The following is a 17211-nucleotide window of genomic DNA, read 5'->3' as shown; positions in this document are numbered from 1 at the left end:
AGCCCTTGTGTATGTCACAATGGATCTTCCATTGCTTTTTGAATTGTTTATATTAGTCTGATGTGGTATTCCACAACTGAGTCACAGTGGGGACAGTTTATGTTAAAAAAGAGATGGATTTTTGCACTAGCAAGTAGTTTTGGATCAGTAGAAAACAATGTTTATCTTTCCAGATCCAGTCCAGCTAGATTTCCTATTCAATTTACAGAAGATCATTTGTATTGTAATGTTACTCATTCCAATAAGCATTTAAGAGTAGTGATAGGAACTGGACCTATGGTGGTGAATGTAGAGAACTGAGATGAGGAGACTACCCTGGCCAACTTATGTAATTTTTGTTGTCTGAGAGAGTTGTCTTAACTTACTTGAAAGGTTAAGGGAACTTGTCTAGAATAACACAACTAGTTAAGTATCTGAGGCTGTACAGTGAATGTAGGTCTTACTAGCTCCAAGGCCAGTTCTCCATCCTGTACACAATGCTGTTTCTTGAGATAATTTACATCAATTCATTTTTAAAAAATAGTATTTAAACTCGTATCGTTAATGTGGCAGGCTTTTTGTGTAAATTTACAAAAGTGAACCATGTGAAAGTTTTTGGAAGTCTGGTTAGTTGTATTTATGAAGTGGATTATTTTCTTTAAAACATTTAAAAGTCAACTAAATTTCTCATTTTCATTGACCTGTACATTGCAAGTCTTAAAGTTTTGCTCTAGTGGCATATTTGTAAAAGAAATGAGTAAATTTATAATCCTTAGTGGGACTTCAAGTAGGAATGATGTTCAGGGAATATATTTCAGGTTATCATTTGGCAAAATACTTGAATAACCTAAATATTTTAAATCCTACTGCCTTGAAAGTACTTGGGTATTTGAAAGCAGTATAAAAAAGTATAGAAGTTTGGGGTGGCAGATCTTATTTTAGGAGTAGGTGAATTGCAATCTGTACTGTGGAGTGAGTAGGAATGTTCATATCAATGAGATGAGCATTCAAAACAGGTCTTTGGTGAATGATTTTCTTAAATATGGTTTATCATAGTTTATAGTTTTCACTTCAACATTCGCCTTTTAATAAACTTACATGTACCTCGGTTTAGACAGCTTCATTTATTTACAGATTTTTGGTTGTGAGCATTTAGTACTTTCTAGAAATGGCAGTTAGATCTACTTAAAGGTAACTTTTTTTAAATCTCATAGTCTGGTGTTGCAGGACATTTCTATAAGAATTATAATCCTTCTTTTCACCCCTCATGGCCTTTTATTTCCAAGTAAAATAATTCCAAGGATAGAATAATTCTCACCCAGTAGCCAAGTTAAAGGCTTTGTGGCTATCATTTTCTGAGTATAAGGGAGAGATTTGAATGCCTCAGTGTTTGGTGAACTCTAATCCCCATTTGATTTTTAATTCTTCAAATTTTCATTGCTGATGATGAAACCAAGGAGCAGATAATTTTCAAATAAAACAGCAATGATATAAAATAGTTTGAAAAAATGATGATGGTTTATTTTATGATCAGTTGATGAGGAATATTTGATCCTTTTAATAGTTGGTATACTCATCCAAGCATATCTTAACTCTTAAACTGAGCCCACCTACATTATTTTAGTAGATTGAAACTAAAATGAAAGACGAAATTAGTCATTGGTAACCAAAAGTCCAGAGCTAGAACTTAAAAATGGTATTCTTTCCAAGTATTTGAAAACTCTTGTGAATGTTTACAGTATTAAATGGGAAGGTCCTTTGATAGAAGTGTTCATTTTTTGAAAGAAATGTCAGGCACCTAGTTAATAATCAGTTATGTCCACTTTCTGAATTAGTGTTTTCTTTCTTGATAGAAAGGTATAATCAGGTTTTACTAACCTAAAGCGTATTAATAAAAGAACTCACAATTGGGAATAGCAGGAAATACTGAATGAAACACTCTGGGGTGATATGGATAATCTCATTTAATTTAAGAAATACTAATATAAAGTTTGTTTTAAGAGACTATTTTTGCCTTAGTGTCTCTTGCACCATTCTGGCACAAAGTAAGTTCTTAATAAATGCTAATTGATTAAAAAAAAACCTTTAAATTGTTGCTGTTTTTGTCTCATTGCCTAGTTTATCCTATTTTCTTTAAAGGGTTGTTCTGAAACCATGTTTGGGAGCTTTAAACTAGTCATGTTCTTTCATTGTCTGCAAATGAGATCTGCCCACCATCAACCATCCACCTACCCGTGATTCCTGTGGATGGAGTAATGGAAAGAAAGCTTTCTGCTTTAAAATAACTTCCCATGGTCAAATAGATTTGCACTGAAAGTAGGGGTTCTTAATGATATGTGTGTGTGTGTGTGTGTGTGTGTGTGTGTGTGTGTGTATGTATCTATGTCTCATGCATCCTTGTGGCAGTGTGGCAAAGCCTATGGACCCCTTCTCAGAATTGTTTTTTTAATTCGTAGTTGAAGGAAATGATAAGTATCAGGGGTTAATGAAAATGAAGATGTAACTTTTTTCCAGTTCATAGACCCCTGAAATCTATCAATGGACACTTCTCTAGTTGCTGTGCCCTCCCTACCCCCCACCCTTGTCTTAAAGGGTGGTTTTTTGGTGTGGGCTACAACTTCTGTGCTGAGTTCTTGGGAGAGAGTGGAAACAGTTCTTTCAAAGAGCTTACATTCTAATAGCAGAGACAATATGTACACATAAAATATACATATACATATATATATACGCACACATACACACACAGAATGAATGCTGAGTAGTTTTGTGAGAGGTCTTGCTGAATGATTTTAAAATTTTTTTGAGTTCCAAATTCTTTCTGCCCCTCCTTCCACCTACTGAGAAGGCAAGCAATATGATAGCAGTCATGCAAAATATTTCTTAGGAAATTAAATAACTGGTTCATTGCATGTACAACTAGGAGTTTGTGGAGTGAAAATTGGAAGGGTCCCATCTCACCCTAGCACCCATTTTCTTAGGCAAGTAGATTGTATATCATCAATGATTGAAATTAATATTTTTTCCCTGTGTTTTCCTAAAGCTTAGTATTAGGAAGAGGGAGATCATTATTAGGGAAACTTAATCCTTATTCTAACTATTTTTGTATAAAGTTTAAAATGTCCTGCTCTGAGTTATAGTTGTTACTTTTACCAGGCACTTAATACATATTTAATTGTTAATCTCTTAAAAAGACTATCTGTCTGTCTCACATTCCCCTTTACCACAAGCTCCCTAAGGGCAGCAACTTGTTTTTATGCTTTGTATTCTTTCAAAGCCTTTGCTGTGCCTGGTTATCTATTAGGTTCTCATAGATTTGTGCTTTGGTTATAATTAACACGTTCATTGTTTGAATGCTGATCTTATAACTTAGTCCACTAATAATAGCCCATAAATATTTAAGGTTTACAAAGAACTTTACATATATATTATCATTTCTGGCTTTAACAGTCAAGACCAAAGTTTATTAATAGAAATTTTTGCTAACTAAGATGCCTTTTTCCATAGTGCTAAGGTCATAGTAACATTAATGGTAATTGTAATAGCTAGCATTTATATAATGCCTACTATGTACCAGGCTCTGTGTTTTGTTACTGTCTCTATTATCTCACTTGATCCTCCTACAACCCTAGAAAGTAGATTCCTTTTATTATCCCATTTTACAGTTGAAACTGAGACAGACAGTGACTTACCTAGAGGTTATAGGAAGTAAAGTGTCTGAGGTCAAATTGGAACTCTGGTCTTCCTGACTCCAGGCACAATGCTCAGTCTACCTAATTGCCTTGGTAAATACATCTGAATTGATAACATTAGTAACAAAAACAATGTTTCTTTTCTTTTATATGACTCCTTTTGAAACCATTTGCAAGTTTAGTTTGTGAAATTTGGTCATTGCAATTCTAGAAATTTTGAGTTTTAAGTAAAAAAAATGAGATAAAAGTCTTTGGTCCAATGCAGATATACTTGGCTTAAATATGCCTAGCATAAATGCGAACCTCCTCCTTCAAGGAAAGTAAATATTAAAGGCAGATTGCCCTTATATACTTCAACTAATTTTTTGATAAAGTTTACCATTAGTTTTTAATGCTTCTAAATGAGGCAGTTTGTAGAAAACTTCTTGAAGGGGAATAAATCCGTGGAGAATTTTTAAACAAGGTTTCAATATGAAATACTGCTTTCCTACCCAGCTAGCTTTACTGTCTGTACTTTGTCTTAAGAGAAGTGAATTCTGGGAGGAAAACATGTTCCTTTTGTCTTCTGTTGATCTTTCTATTATTTGCTGAAGGGAGAGGTGTGGTCTTCTACCTTTGGGAAGCCTGCAAAACCAATCTCTCTTACTATGTTATTTTTGAGCCTTGAGCTACTAACCTCTGCCCTTTTCTTAATAGTAAGTTTAGTACTTTAAAAGAAAATCGTGCTAACTAGAAGAAAATGTTTTAATTGGGGTGAAGCCTATAAAGACAAATCAGTTCAGCATGGACAAATTGATCTAAACAGGAACTGGAGGAAACTAGATCCAGGTCTGAGAGTATGATTGGATTGAGGTTGCTTTGAGGCTAATGCTAATGAGCAATTTGAACATACCAGTACCTTACCATCAATACCACTGAAGAATTTGAGTCAGGAGCGCACACCTGTGGTTTTTAAAGGCATAGAATAGTCCTATTGGCTGATTCTGTTTTGGTTTGTTTCTTTTTGTCATTGTATCAGTAAGTGTATTTCAAGTGTTACAAACTGTCTCTAAAAGTAACAATGTTATATTGATCTTAATAATGGGGACAGAGGAGGAGGTGAGGTGGTTAGAATTATAGCCCTTTATCAGGGGTTTGCTTATAGAAACTCTAGCTTGGGGCAAAATGACAGAAACTTTTGGAAAGAATTATGTGCCCATCTGTTGAGTATCTCCCTCTTACCTCTTTTTTTTTTTAACCAAGGCTAAGACTTAGCTATTTTTTAATAATTAGGTGGAAAGAAGCTGCTAGCTCCAGAATGAGTATTAAATTTTAAATTAATAGGGTTAGTTGGAAGGTTATACAAGTATACTACACAGACCTTTTTTAAAAAAAATTTGACATAGCGTATACTGCTTAACCATTTTTAGTTTACTTTTTTCCCCCATAGGTTCATTATTCTTTTTCTTCAGCTTGCCTGTCACTTCTAGGCCTCCACCTCTAGCTTTGATACAAAGTGTCTCTTAGCCATCTAAGTCTTCTCTCTCTGAATGTATGTTCTACCAGAAGACAAATACTGCTTAAAGTACAAGATAGCTTAGGAACAACAGAAACCCCAAGGGTATGTTTCATCTTATGTTACAAGTAGAGCTGAAGGAAATTTGACCTATATTAAGCACTTAACCATGTCTGCCTTTCCATTATTTTACCATTTGTCCTAAAATGGAACACTAGAAAAAAGGAGAATTGCAGTTTTTAGGTGGTTATAAAATGTTTTTTAAAACTACTTTTTATAGTTATAAATACTCTGTTGACTGCCTTTAATATAAAGATCTCTGGAATGATCTGATGCACAGTACTTAGACAACCTGGCAACACTTTGTCTTTTGAGTTATATTTTATATGATTGTTAAGGATCCTAATTGGATTTAGAAGGCATTCCTTCTAGAGCTTTCTGTACAACTTAAATAATCAAGTGATGTTCATATTATATAACACTTAATTTCAGCCTTAAAAGATGAAGCAAAACTTAGCTGCTGGCAGAATAGGTCAGTCTTTTCCAGTCCTGTGTTATTTGGGGAGATTACCATTGAATCACTTTATGTTTGGTCAGTGGATTTGTAAATGATACTGAGGGGGGACGATAACTAGGTGAATTCCTGATAAATAATTTTTTTTCAAATTGAAGCATAGTTAATTTTTGATTCTTTTGAGTAATTTTAGCATTACTGAAACTCCTATTTTTGAGTAATTTCTTCAAAGCCCATATATCATTAGTTGCTAAAACTTTTATGTTCTTCCTCCATGCATTCCTTTCTGTTTCTACTTAGACATCCACTAACCTAGAATCAATTTTCTTTTTACTTTTACCTGAAATAGTACTGTAGCCTCTTAATTAGGTTCCCTGCTTCAAAGTCTAGCCTTTATGTAATACACAGTACTATGCACTACTGAAAAATGAATATTACAAAATTGCTGGTTTCTCCTGCATTAACATAATCTTAAGTGGTTTCCTTTACTCTAGGATAAAATATAAACTGCTCAGCCCAGCATTTAAAGCCATTCACATCCTGACTTTTGAGATTTATAAGATTCATGTTATTCCTCTATGCTCTGGTTAAAATGGCCTACATGGATTCTCCTGAGCATTCTTTATGCAGACTTTGGGCTTGGTACAGGCCTAACACCTGGAATGTTCCCCCTCTTTCTGCCTTTTAGAACATTTAGCTACCTTCAAGCCTCACCTTAAGTACCACTTCCTATGAGTTCTCTAGACCTCCTACTTTCTCTTTCTGAAATTGCTTTGTGCTTATTTACTGATACCAAGATTGTGCCTCCCAGTAGAAAGCTAGCTTTCTTGACCTTGTAATAGTGCCTTGAACATAGTTGGCACTTAATGATAATTATGTTGAATTGAGTTAATGCATTTTTTTGTCTTATTAAGCTTTCAGTATGCTTTTCAAGGATATTAACAGCGTGACTTTGTGGAGAAACTGGAAATTGCTGGTCTTTGGAGTCATAAGACTGAGTGAGGTTTAAGTCCTGGCTCTATAAGATCCAGGGAAAGTCATTTCTCTGTGTCTGTTCCTTTGTCTGTAAAATGGAGATGATGATATTTGGTCTACTTAGATCTCAGAATGATTGAGAAGGAGGACTTTATAAGTCAGAATATGCTATACAATGAGTTGTTTTAATACTTTGGAAGCTATAGTAATTGTATTGTGTACTCCTTCCACTGACACAGATTAGAATTTTTCTTTGTCTTCAGTTGCCACAGATGAAAAATTTATTGTTACATGGGAGCCAATCTTCTGTTGATGAGCATGTCTTCATTTACTCAGATTGATCTTGTCTCAGCAGGCTAGTACTTGAACCATTGTATGTATTGTGATAATTTGGAAAATCCAGTCATGCTCCCATTTTCTGGTATTAATGATCACATGGGAAAAGGTTTAAAAATGTTGGGGAAATTATCATTACTTGAATGTTTGTGTCCTTAGAATTATGGATAATAAGCTTATATTTTCATTCTAAATGAAAAGGATTAGAATGTTGAACTAATCTCAGAATTGTATTATTTCAGAGAAATTAGAAGGCCCTCTCCTCCCCCTTTTATGTGATTCTAGAAATCTTGAAAATTGAGTTAATGGCTCCATAGAACCATTTACCTATAATGAATATGTGATATAGTGGTAATTAACCTGAGAACAGGTAACATGTATAGTTTTTGTACTACAAAATGAGCAACATTTTTGTTTTCTAAAATACTTGAGGAATAATAGGGGAGCATGATATACTGAAAGGACCTCATTTACCTCTGAACCTTTAATTTGTCTGTAAAATGAAGGCAATAATAATTGAACTGCTGCCTCTTAGTCTTATTTTAAATATCAACTTGAGATGATATGGATAGTGCTTTTTAACAGATAAATGCAGGTTATCATTTCCACATTAGTAATACAAATGATATATTTAGTTATGTAGCACCTATTTTTTTAATGGAATGCTACAAAACCAATAACTTCACATAAACTGTGGTGTGGAAAAACTGGGGCTTAGGGAAAGTTGTTTTGAAATCATAATGGTGTTATTGCAGGAACCCATGATAGCATAGATCATTTCATGGATTCCACAGCTAAAAATCATTGGCTAAGTTCAGGTTAAAAGGGTAAAAGTCTATGATATGGGAAAGGTCTTAATATCAAAATTGGAAGAAAGCTCAAAAGATCTTAGGGAGGATAACAGCATTTTGGGGAAAAAAGCTCCCCAAAGTTCTGCCCATACTTTTTCTTTGCTTTTATGAAGATGGAAAAACACTTAACCAAATTTTTATTAGTTTGTTTCCATCCTTAGTCACGAGTAAGTGACAGCTAATGTGAAAGTTTATTGGATTGCATTTCAAGGTTGTACTAGAACCCAAAATGTAAACTTAAGGCTTAAATGTTTTAAAAACTTAAATATCAAGGTTTTATATTTTATAGTCCATTTTTCATGAGTGAATCTTAATTGTTTAATGTAGTCAGAAAATTAAAAACCTACATTCTATATTTTTAAATGCCTATTATCAGTAATGTACTGTAGCATTTTGCTTATTCTTTATAAAAAAAATGAAAGTGGAAGAGAAAAGATTAATTGGTAAAATTACAATCGGGAATATATCTTCGGGAACAGATACCCACACTATGACCAGCTATCCCAATTTCCATTTTCCCATGTGACATGATATATGTAATGGCTTGCTATAGTGCTGTCATTTGAAGACCTTAGGACCTTAACCAAGGAGTTTGGTGCACCAGGCTTAAACAAGGCCTCATAAACAACCTTTTCACTTTTTAAGTGTTAGATTTAGTTACCAGTTTCATTTGGGAATCTCCAGTTTTGGCTATGGACAAGAATACTATTCCACTCCCCGCTTCAACTTTTTATGTGTTGTCTTTCTCCATTATATTGTAGGCAGAGACCCTTTTTTGTATTTGTATTTCCCCCACTTAGCACAGTGCCTGGCACATATTAGATGCTTATAAAATATTTTATTGACTGACAAATCCAAAATGTGTAGGTAAGGGCCAAATTTCAAGATTAGAATATTTTTATCCATATGTGAATTGTATGGATGGCAAGTAAGAAAGATCAAGTTCTGATATAACAAACTCCAAGGTATCCAAAATACTTTTTAGAATGCTTTTATTATGGTGGTTGGTTGATAGGCAAAACAATAGAGTGTTAGGCTTTGCAGCAGTGTAATCATGGCAAATCATTTAATCCCATGGAACCCAGGTTTCCTCCTCATCTTTAAAGTGGGGGATAATAACCTTGAAATACTTACTAGCTCATAGGTTTGTGAAGCTAAGGCAAGATAATGTATATAAAAAGTGCTTTGCAAATCTCTAAATGATACATAAAACTAATTAGCTATTATTGTATCAAATATTGCTTTGAATAAGTGGAACATAGTTTTCTCCCATAGAGAGATTTTGGTTGTCACCCATGCTTTGTAGTTTTTTAAATGGAGGAGATGTTGGGGGGAGGGTACAGGGTATGAAATTGGTGGGACTGGAAGTCAAATATTTGATGTCCAAGGATCTCAAAATCATAACATACTCTATATAAAATTGCCTTCCACTGGTATCTGAAGTTTTCATTTTTGTTTAATTAGGGAGGGCATGTTGTTAGCACTTTGGACTTTGAATTCATATTCAGAGGTTTGGGCTGTATCCTTGCTTTGAGGTAGTTATTTCTGATTTTCTGTTATAATCATGTAATCACAGGGTTAAATATTTTATGTAGATTATTAAATTTATGCGATCAAGGGACTTAATTTAGAAAACTTGCAAGATATGACTGAATTCTCTGATTTGAGTAGTCAAAGGCATAATCAATCATCTTGGAAATATTATAGTGAAATGATAAGGCTTTTAGATGATATTTCTTAAATTTGGAAGTATACTTCTAGAGCCATATTTCCCATTTTTTGAGTGAATGTAATCTCCATTGTAGCACAAAATCTTAAAGTTAGGCACCATTGCTGTGGAAGGGGAACCATTTACAATATAAATCACCTTAAAAGGCCTGCTTAAAGGTTTTTACATTTTGGAGTAACATAGGAAGTCTGAATATTTTTTTAGCTACCCATGCACAGGAAAATGAGGTGACATGTGGAGGGAGGGTGGTGTTAGAAAGAAATTCTTTCTTATAATTGTATTTTTTAAAACATCTTGTTATAGCTTCCAGGACTGTCCATCTTAAGGTAAAATATAGGTTTTAGAAGTTGAATTCCCCTTAAGTATTAACTTAATTATTTCTTTTTTCCCCCCAAAGGTTTGGGCCCCATGGAATCCCTGTGACAATTTTCCCCAAAAGAGAATACAAAGATAAACCTGAAGCCATGCAGCTCCACAGTAGATCATTCCAAGAAGGAACAGAAATCAAGTGTGACTTGAATGGTGCTGGTCCTGATGACCATTCTCCCATTCAGCCACCAGAACCTAGCCTTGCTAAAAGCCTGTGGACTTCCAAACCACCTCCTCTCTTTCATGAAGGAGCACCTTATCCTCCCCCTTTGTTTATCAGGGACACGTATAACCAATCAATACCTCAGCCTCCTCCTCGGAAAATTAAGAGACCCAAAAGGAAAATGTACAGAGAGGAGCCTACTTCTATAATGAATGCTATCAAACTACGACCAAGACAAGTCCTTTGTGACAAATGTAAAAACAGTGTTGTTGCAGAAAAAAAGGAAATTAAAAAAGGTGGCAATGCAAGTGACTCCTCTAAATATGATGATAACAAAAAACGGAGAAATGAAAGTGTAACTACTGTGAATAAAAAACTTAAAACTGACCATAAAATGGATGGGAAAAACCAAAATGAAAGCCAGAAAAGAAATGCTGTGGTCAAAGTTTCAAATATTGCTCACAGCAGAGGCAGAGTAGTTAAAGTGTCTGCTCAGGCAAATACTTCAAAGGCTCAGTTAAGTACTAAAAAAGTGCTCCAGAGTAAGAACATGGATCATGCGAAAGCTCGGGAAGTGTTGAAAATGGCCAAAGAAAAGGCACAAAAGAAACAGAGTGAAACTTCCACTTCCAAAAATGCACATTCTAAGGTTCACTTCACCCGTCGGTTTCAGAACACCAGCTCAGGTTCCCTTCCACCCCGGTTGCGTTTGAAGCCACAAAGATACAGGAATGAAGAAAACGACTCTTCCATGAAGGCCGGACTTGAGAAAATGAGGAGTGGCAAGATGGCACCCAAACCCCAGTCTCGCTGCACCTCTACCCGCTCAGCAGGTGAGGCCCCTTCAGAAAATCAGAATCCCTCCAAAGGTCCTGAAGAGGCCAACAGTGAGGTTCAGGACACAAGTGAAGTACATGTGCCTGATGAGCAGGATGAACAGCAGACATTGGGCAAAAAGGGCAGCAAAAGCAATATCACTGTTTACATGACCCTAAATCAAAAGAAATCTGACTCTTCCAGTGCATCAGTGTGTAGCATTGATAGCACAGATGATTTGAAATCTTCCAATTCAGAGTGTAGTTCTACTGAAAGCTTTGATTTTCCTCCAGGCAGTATGCATGCCCCTTCCACTTCTTCCACTTCATCCTCTTCAAAGGAAGAGAAAAAACTCAGTAATTCCTTGAAAATGAAAGTCTTTTCCAAAAACGTCTCTAAATGCATCACACCAGATGGCAGGACCATATGTGTAGGGGACATTGTTTGGGCCAAGATTTATGGCTTCCCATGGTGGCCAGCCCGTATTCTTACTATAACTGTAAGCCGGAAAGATAATGGCCTGTTAGTCCGACAGGAGGCCCGTATTTCATGGTTTGGGTCTCCAACAACATCTTTCCTTGCACTATCGCAACTGTCCCCCTTTCTAGAAAACTTCCAGTCACGCTTTAATAAGAAGAGAAAGGGCTTGTATCGCAAGGCTATCACAGAGGCAGCTAAGGCTGCAAAGCAGCTGACTCCCGAAGTGCGGGCCCTGTTGACACAATTTGAAACGTGAACATGGACAGTAAGGTAGGCAAGAAAAGTTTGGAGGCTCCACAAAATTTTATTAGGCTAGTTAGAAATAACTTACACAAAGTAGACTTGGCCAAAACCGGGAAGAGAAAAAGAAATTGCACTCTGTTGGCTGCTTTTTTTTAATACTAAAATTGATCTCTTGATAACTTTCTTGACAGGCAAACTAAACCAATTGAACATGCAGTCAAATTTTTTCTTAACCTGAGAAGTCTAGCAATATTTTCAAGTAAAAATCTTGCATTTTAAAATTCCTCAACCTTACCCCAAGGCATAGGAGCCATAGCCTCAATTGAAAGGCATTTTTTTGCAGGGAATATGCATCAGTTTCTTCCGAATATGTAGCCTATTACTATGTGACACAGGTTACAGATGTGGGGGATGGTAGTAATAGCTGTGAGTGGGGTGGTCCAGTAGGAACGTTTGGGATTTTAGTGACCGCTTGTTTTATTTTGTTTTTTTTTAATAAATTAATGAACACATAAGCCTTTCTATGCACACAAGGGCATAAGTTTGACACTTCAGTTTTTGACAAGCTGAAATAGGAATGGATGCTTACTGTTCGGAGGCAGGCTGCAAAATTGCTCAAGAGTTTGGGATCAAGGGCTGTCAATGCTGCATAGTTGTGAATCATAACTTCCTGTTTTTCTTCCATTGAAAAAAATCTTCCAAGGTTCTGACTTGGGAGTTTAGATAAAAGAGGTTTGTTTTGAAAAATGTAAATAATTGATTGCTAAATTGGTCAGATTTTCTCCTGACTGGCTGTTCCTAAATTTTTAGGATACGTCCTAGTAAATTACACTTTGTGAATTACTTGTCATGTGTAATTGTTGCATTTTGGATGTACCTAATTTCATAATTTTGAAAAAAATATTTCCGTTTAAGGTATCTGTTTGCAGGTCAGAAAGTAAGAAAATGTAATTGTGTAATGCTCTGATATGTACAAAAAATGTAAATAAAATTGACTAAATCTGAATTATTTGTGTGTGTTTCTCAAAAAGCTTTGAAAATAAATTTCAGAATATTAGAAAATGAGTATTTTCTATATAGTGCATTGAGATAGTAACAGATCAAAAATTTAATTTCTCATTTGCCCTGCCACAGAATATTTTTTTAAATAGGCTCACGATAAGACATTATTCAATAATACATAGCCCTTAAAAAATTGGATCTTGTGTAGCACAAAGAAGGGTCCAGTATATTTCTAGGTTTGTTAGTTTATAAAGGTATGAGTTTTAATTCTCATCGATAAGTCTTAATTTTTCATCACATGCTTAAGTTTTCACAAGGAGGTATTTAAACTTGGTCTCCTGGTCTGTTTGGTCCTTTGCCCAATATTATTGCCCACTTGGGGCTTTTTTTTTTTTTAATGCTGGTGACTCAGCTCCCTGTCTTTTGTTATTTCTCCATTCATGCCCATTTGACTTTGTTAATTGTTTTCTCTTTTTTCAGGTTTGCCCTGTTATGGAAATTTCACTTGCCTATGTATCAGAGCAAGCAAGTTATGTACCTTTTTTTCCCCAAGTTGCTTCATACAAAGGCAATATTTTTTTATGTGAATAGTTTTTTAGCGGTTTTTTTTAACAGGTGCATTATGTAATTTTAAATGATAGAGGAATTGACACTTTAAAAGACTTTAGTGCCTACCTTAGTATTCTTACACATTGAATGTGCTGCCTATTGGTAGTTACTCATCTGGATATGATCAGTTATCAGTTTCCTTAAGTTTACAGTTATTTATGCATAAACTATGAAAACCAAATTTTCTGCTGGATAATTTAAGTAACTTCCAGGAGAACTCAATGCTTTTTGATTGTAGTAAACACACAAGTTGAAAATTTTTGATTGTGAGATGTTGTTTCACTTCTATAAGATGTATTCTTTCCTGCAAACAGAAACAACTACAATATTTCAGGAATTCTTATTTGCGCTGCATTTATAAATCTTTAGTGTTGTGACTATGGTGCAGTGGAAAGAGTGCTGGATCTCAGGAGTTAGAACCTGGGTTCAAATCTTAGCTCTGCTACTTTTATCTTTCGGTGTGACCTTGAGAAAGTCACAATCTTTTTGAGCCCCAGTTTCCTTATCTGCAAAATGAGGGGGTTGGACTAGATAGCCTCAGAATCTCTTCCAGCTCTAAATCTATGATCCCATGATTAAAGCAGGTTGATAATCTAGAAGCTGAACTCATGTTATTGATTGCCCTGTGGTCCTTAGAATAATTTGTTAGTGGGGACTATCAACACAAACTGTGAGGAGTTTTGGTTTGAATTTAATAGACTGTTGATTGAACCTAAGTTCCTTGACAAGGGCAAAAATAATGGCCTTTAACTTGATTTTATAAACCTTTAGTGTCCCAGATACATTGCGTATATAGTGATTACCTAATATCTATCACCTTAGTAGTGGTGTTTTGACAGGTATTTGCTTAATGTGAAACAAATTTGTTTAAAATTTTGGAGGATTAAAATAGTATCAGTGACATTTGGCCAAACAAATGAGCATTATATATAGGGTGTGCTAATACGTTATTGGAGAAAGGGAAGAAAAATGTCCTAACTGAATGATACATATTCTGGTTTTATATAATGTTCATCTCTGAGGTAAACAAAGACCCATAACCACATATTTGCAGTCTTAATTGTTAAGTTCAGTGATTGCCTCTGTTAGAAAATAAGGCATCAGAGTTTATGTCCTTTGGGATGTAATTTTCATCTCAAAAGTTTTTTGTTAAGTTTACACTGACGTGGCTTATGATATATCAAACTTGTACTCTTCTGCTGCAGTGTATTTTCTCAAAGCATTTTGTCCTGAGAGGTGTAGTTCGTTTTCTGTTCCAACAGCTAGAATTTCCTTTGCCACAGAAAAGAAACTGAGCCAATTAGGTAATCCTACTATTTCTTTTTAGAGCTCATTTTGGAATGTTATAGAAAAGAAATTAATTTTATTTCCTCTCCCTATATGCACTCATAGTTACATGGGTATTTTTTTCCGCTGCATAGAAGGGGAAAAAAATCTGCTTCATGGGCCAGGTGCTGAGAGTGAAAGACAGGGACAAGTAAAAAGGAATTACAGAGAGGAGCTAAAACCTAAAAATGAAACAGGTCAAGGCAGGAAAGGGAATCATTGTTTTGATTTTGAAAATGTTGCTTTCCCAATTGACTCAGAACTGAATGATATACCTTCTCAATGAAGTTGGAAGGTAAGGAATGAACTGATTTTGGATTCAGAGGTTGCTGATAAATATAAATCTATTAATACCTTCATTTCACAGATTATGAAGCTTAATAACTCAGAGGTTGACTTGTCCAAAGTGACAGCTAAATATTCTAAAAAAAGAAAAAAAATTGTCTGATTCCTAGGTTTGTATTCCTACCAGGCTGTTTCCCATTAACCTCAGGATCATTAGTTTTGACCAATTTTACTCTTGGGGGCAGGTAACTGTTTTTGTGTTTTTCTTAGAACTCCTATGCTGAGAAAAATATCAGGTACAGTAAGTGCTTAATAAATACTTGTTGACTGATACATAAATTGTTATAACAAATATTGAATAATTTTATTAAAACATGATGGTATTGCAGAGCTATCATCTTTGGTCATAGTATAGAATAAGGAGAGATTATGTTGTACTCTTCAGTAAAAAGCTTGTGCTTTCTGCAATATCTTATAATCTATTATCAGTAAATAGTGATCCCAATGAATTATGTGGCATATCTTTATTTGCTTGACAGTTAGCTACTAGGCTTAATTTTACCCAGTAAGTCATAGGTAACATACCTTGAGTTTGAATTAATTTTATGAAATGTGAAGTGTTACTTTTGGAATGTCCTAAAAGCCTAGCATGTTAAAACTTGGGTTTAAGGAAGTCTCAGACCATGTAAACCTAAAAGAGAAAATTATGGTAGCAACATAGGACTTTGGTATCAGGGTATTTAAAGTGTGATATTTTGGCTGCTGCTATTTTCCGCATAGACCAAAGATGAGTAGGAAATGAAAGTCCCATTTCAGGAGACTAGCATTTTTGAGTCATATTATTAGGTTTATATCAGAGAATTGTGATTTCTCAGTATATATTAATATTGTTGAATTTATAGTTGCCTTATGACCTTTGAAAAACTAGGGTAATTTCGATTAGGTGATCTGACCTGGAGGGAACTATTAGTTTAAATCAATCAATGAGTATTTAATAAGTATTTACTATGTGCCATAGAGGATTAAGCTGAATTATAGTGTGCATGCATGAGTTGCTGTGCTAACGTTTAAATGGGCTTTAATTTTACAAAATTGCTGATATCAAAGGAAAGACATGATACTTATATATGTCCCTTTGCATATTTTGATGTATCTTGTGATTTTATCTATTTGGGTACTTCTGCCACGAATGCTAATTGTAACTACATCAGATGTTCTTATAATTTATCTCAAATGGGTTGAATTTCCAAAGGGGATGATTAACCAACATGGGATCACTATGTTATTGACAATACCTTTTAATAGGACTGATTATAAACAATCCTAATTTGACATATACACTTTGAGAAATATGGAAAATAAGGTTAGCATAAGGAAACTCATTGATAATTATAAATCAAGTGCATTAGGTACATTTAAATTTCAAATTAGTTTCTGGATACTTAGATCCACAGTTTTCTACTTTCTAGTTCTTGCCTTTTTTCCATTTTACTCTTTTGTACTCTTACTAATGACTGGGTATCATCTCTGGTAGAGGATGTACAGGACAAGTTAAAATTCTTGGCAAAATTTAGGTTTTCACATTATGTGTAAATTTTCTTTTTGTTTTTTGATTTTTGCTTTTGGAGGGGGGAAGGCAGGGCAAGTGGGGTTAAGTGACTTGCCCAAGGTCACACAGCTAGTGTCAAGTGTCTGAGGCTGCATTTGAACTCAGGTCCTCCCAACTCCAGGGCTGGTGCTCCACTCACTGCGCCACCTGGCTGCCCCGTATGTGTAAATTTTTAACTTACTATGTTGTCATTTAAGAAATTTGACTGAAAAGGTCAAAAGAATTAGATTGTTCATGGTTTTTATTTTCCGTGTGCAAAAGTGACATGCATAATTTGTGAATCAACATAGGGAGTTTCTCTTTCTACCCCCCACTACCCCCCCAAGTTCTATATCATGCTCTTCAGAGCTTTAAAGTTCTAGAATTTAATTAAAAATTCATAATTAAATTCATTTTGACCATGTATGCTTGACATGTAAATTACATATGTAAGTCCAGGTACTTTTAATTTTCCTTTTTTAAAAAATTATTTTTAGTTTTCAACATTTCACTTTTCTAAGATTTCAGGTACTTTTCTTAGTTTTTAAAGAGATGGACTGAATAGTGGCAAGTAAAGTCTTGATTTTTGGTGTCTAGTTTGAATATTTTCTTAAAAGCCCTGTAGTTACTGAATTTAAAATAATTTACAGAGAGAGTGCATCTTTAATTATACTGAAAAGTATGGAAGATTCCATCAAGGGTTAAACAAGAGCTGTAGAGAAGACTCATGGTGATGAGACTTAGAAACTTCTATGATATCTA

At 34.8% G+C, this 17211-nt stretch overlaps 1 protein-coding gene across 6 annotated transcripts in view; it reads left to right on the top strand.

The window, feature by feature from the left end:
* Nucleotides 1-17211, top strand: part of PWWP2A (PWWP domain containing 2A) — a 35449-nt gene that overhangs the window by 6576 nt on the left and 11662 nt on the right. For 4 of the 6 annotated variants that reach the window (XM_036750921.1, XM_036750919.1, XM_036750920.1 and 1 more), the window contains exon 2: nt 9966-10933. In XM_036750921.1, coding sequence (XP_036606816.1) covers nt 9966-10933 — 968 coding nt within the window. Of the gene's footprint in view, nt 1-9965; nt 12613-17211 lie in introns of those variants that run through there. The other 2 variants (XM_036750918.1, XM_036750923.1) reach the window with 2 other exon arrangements.

Source organism: Trichosurus vulpecula, chromosome 3 (assembly GCF_011100635.1).
Source record: "Trichosurus vulpecula isolate mTriVul1 chromosome 3, mTriVul1.pri, whole genome shotgun sequence".
Classification (NCBI taxonomy): domain Eukaryota; kingdom Metazoa; phylum Chordata; class Mammalia; order Diprotodontia; family Phalangeridae; genus Trichosurus; species Trichosurus vulpecula.
Note: the sequence above shows the minus strand (reverse complement) of the source record. Positions and strands in the feature narration are given on the sequence as shown.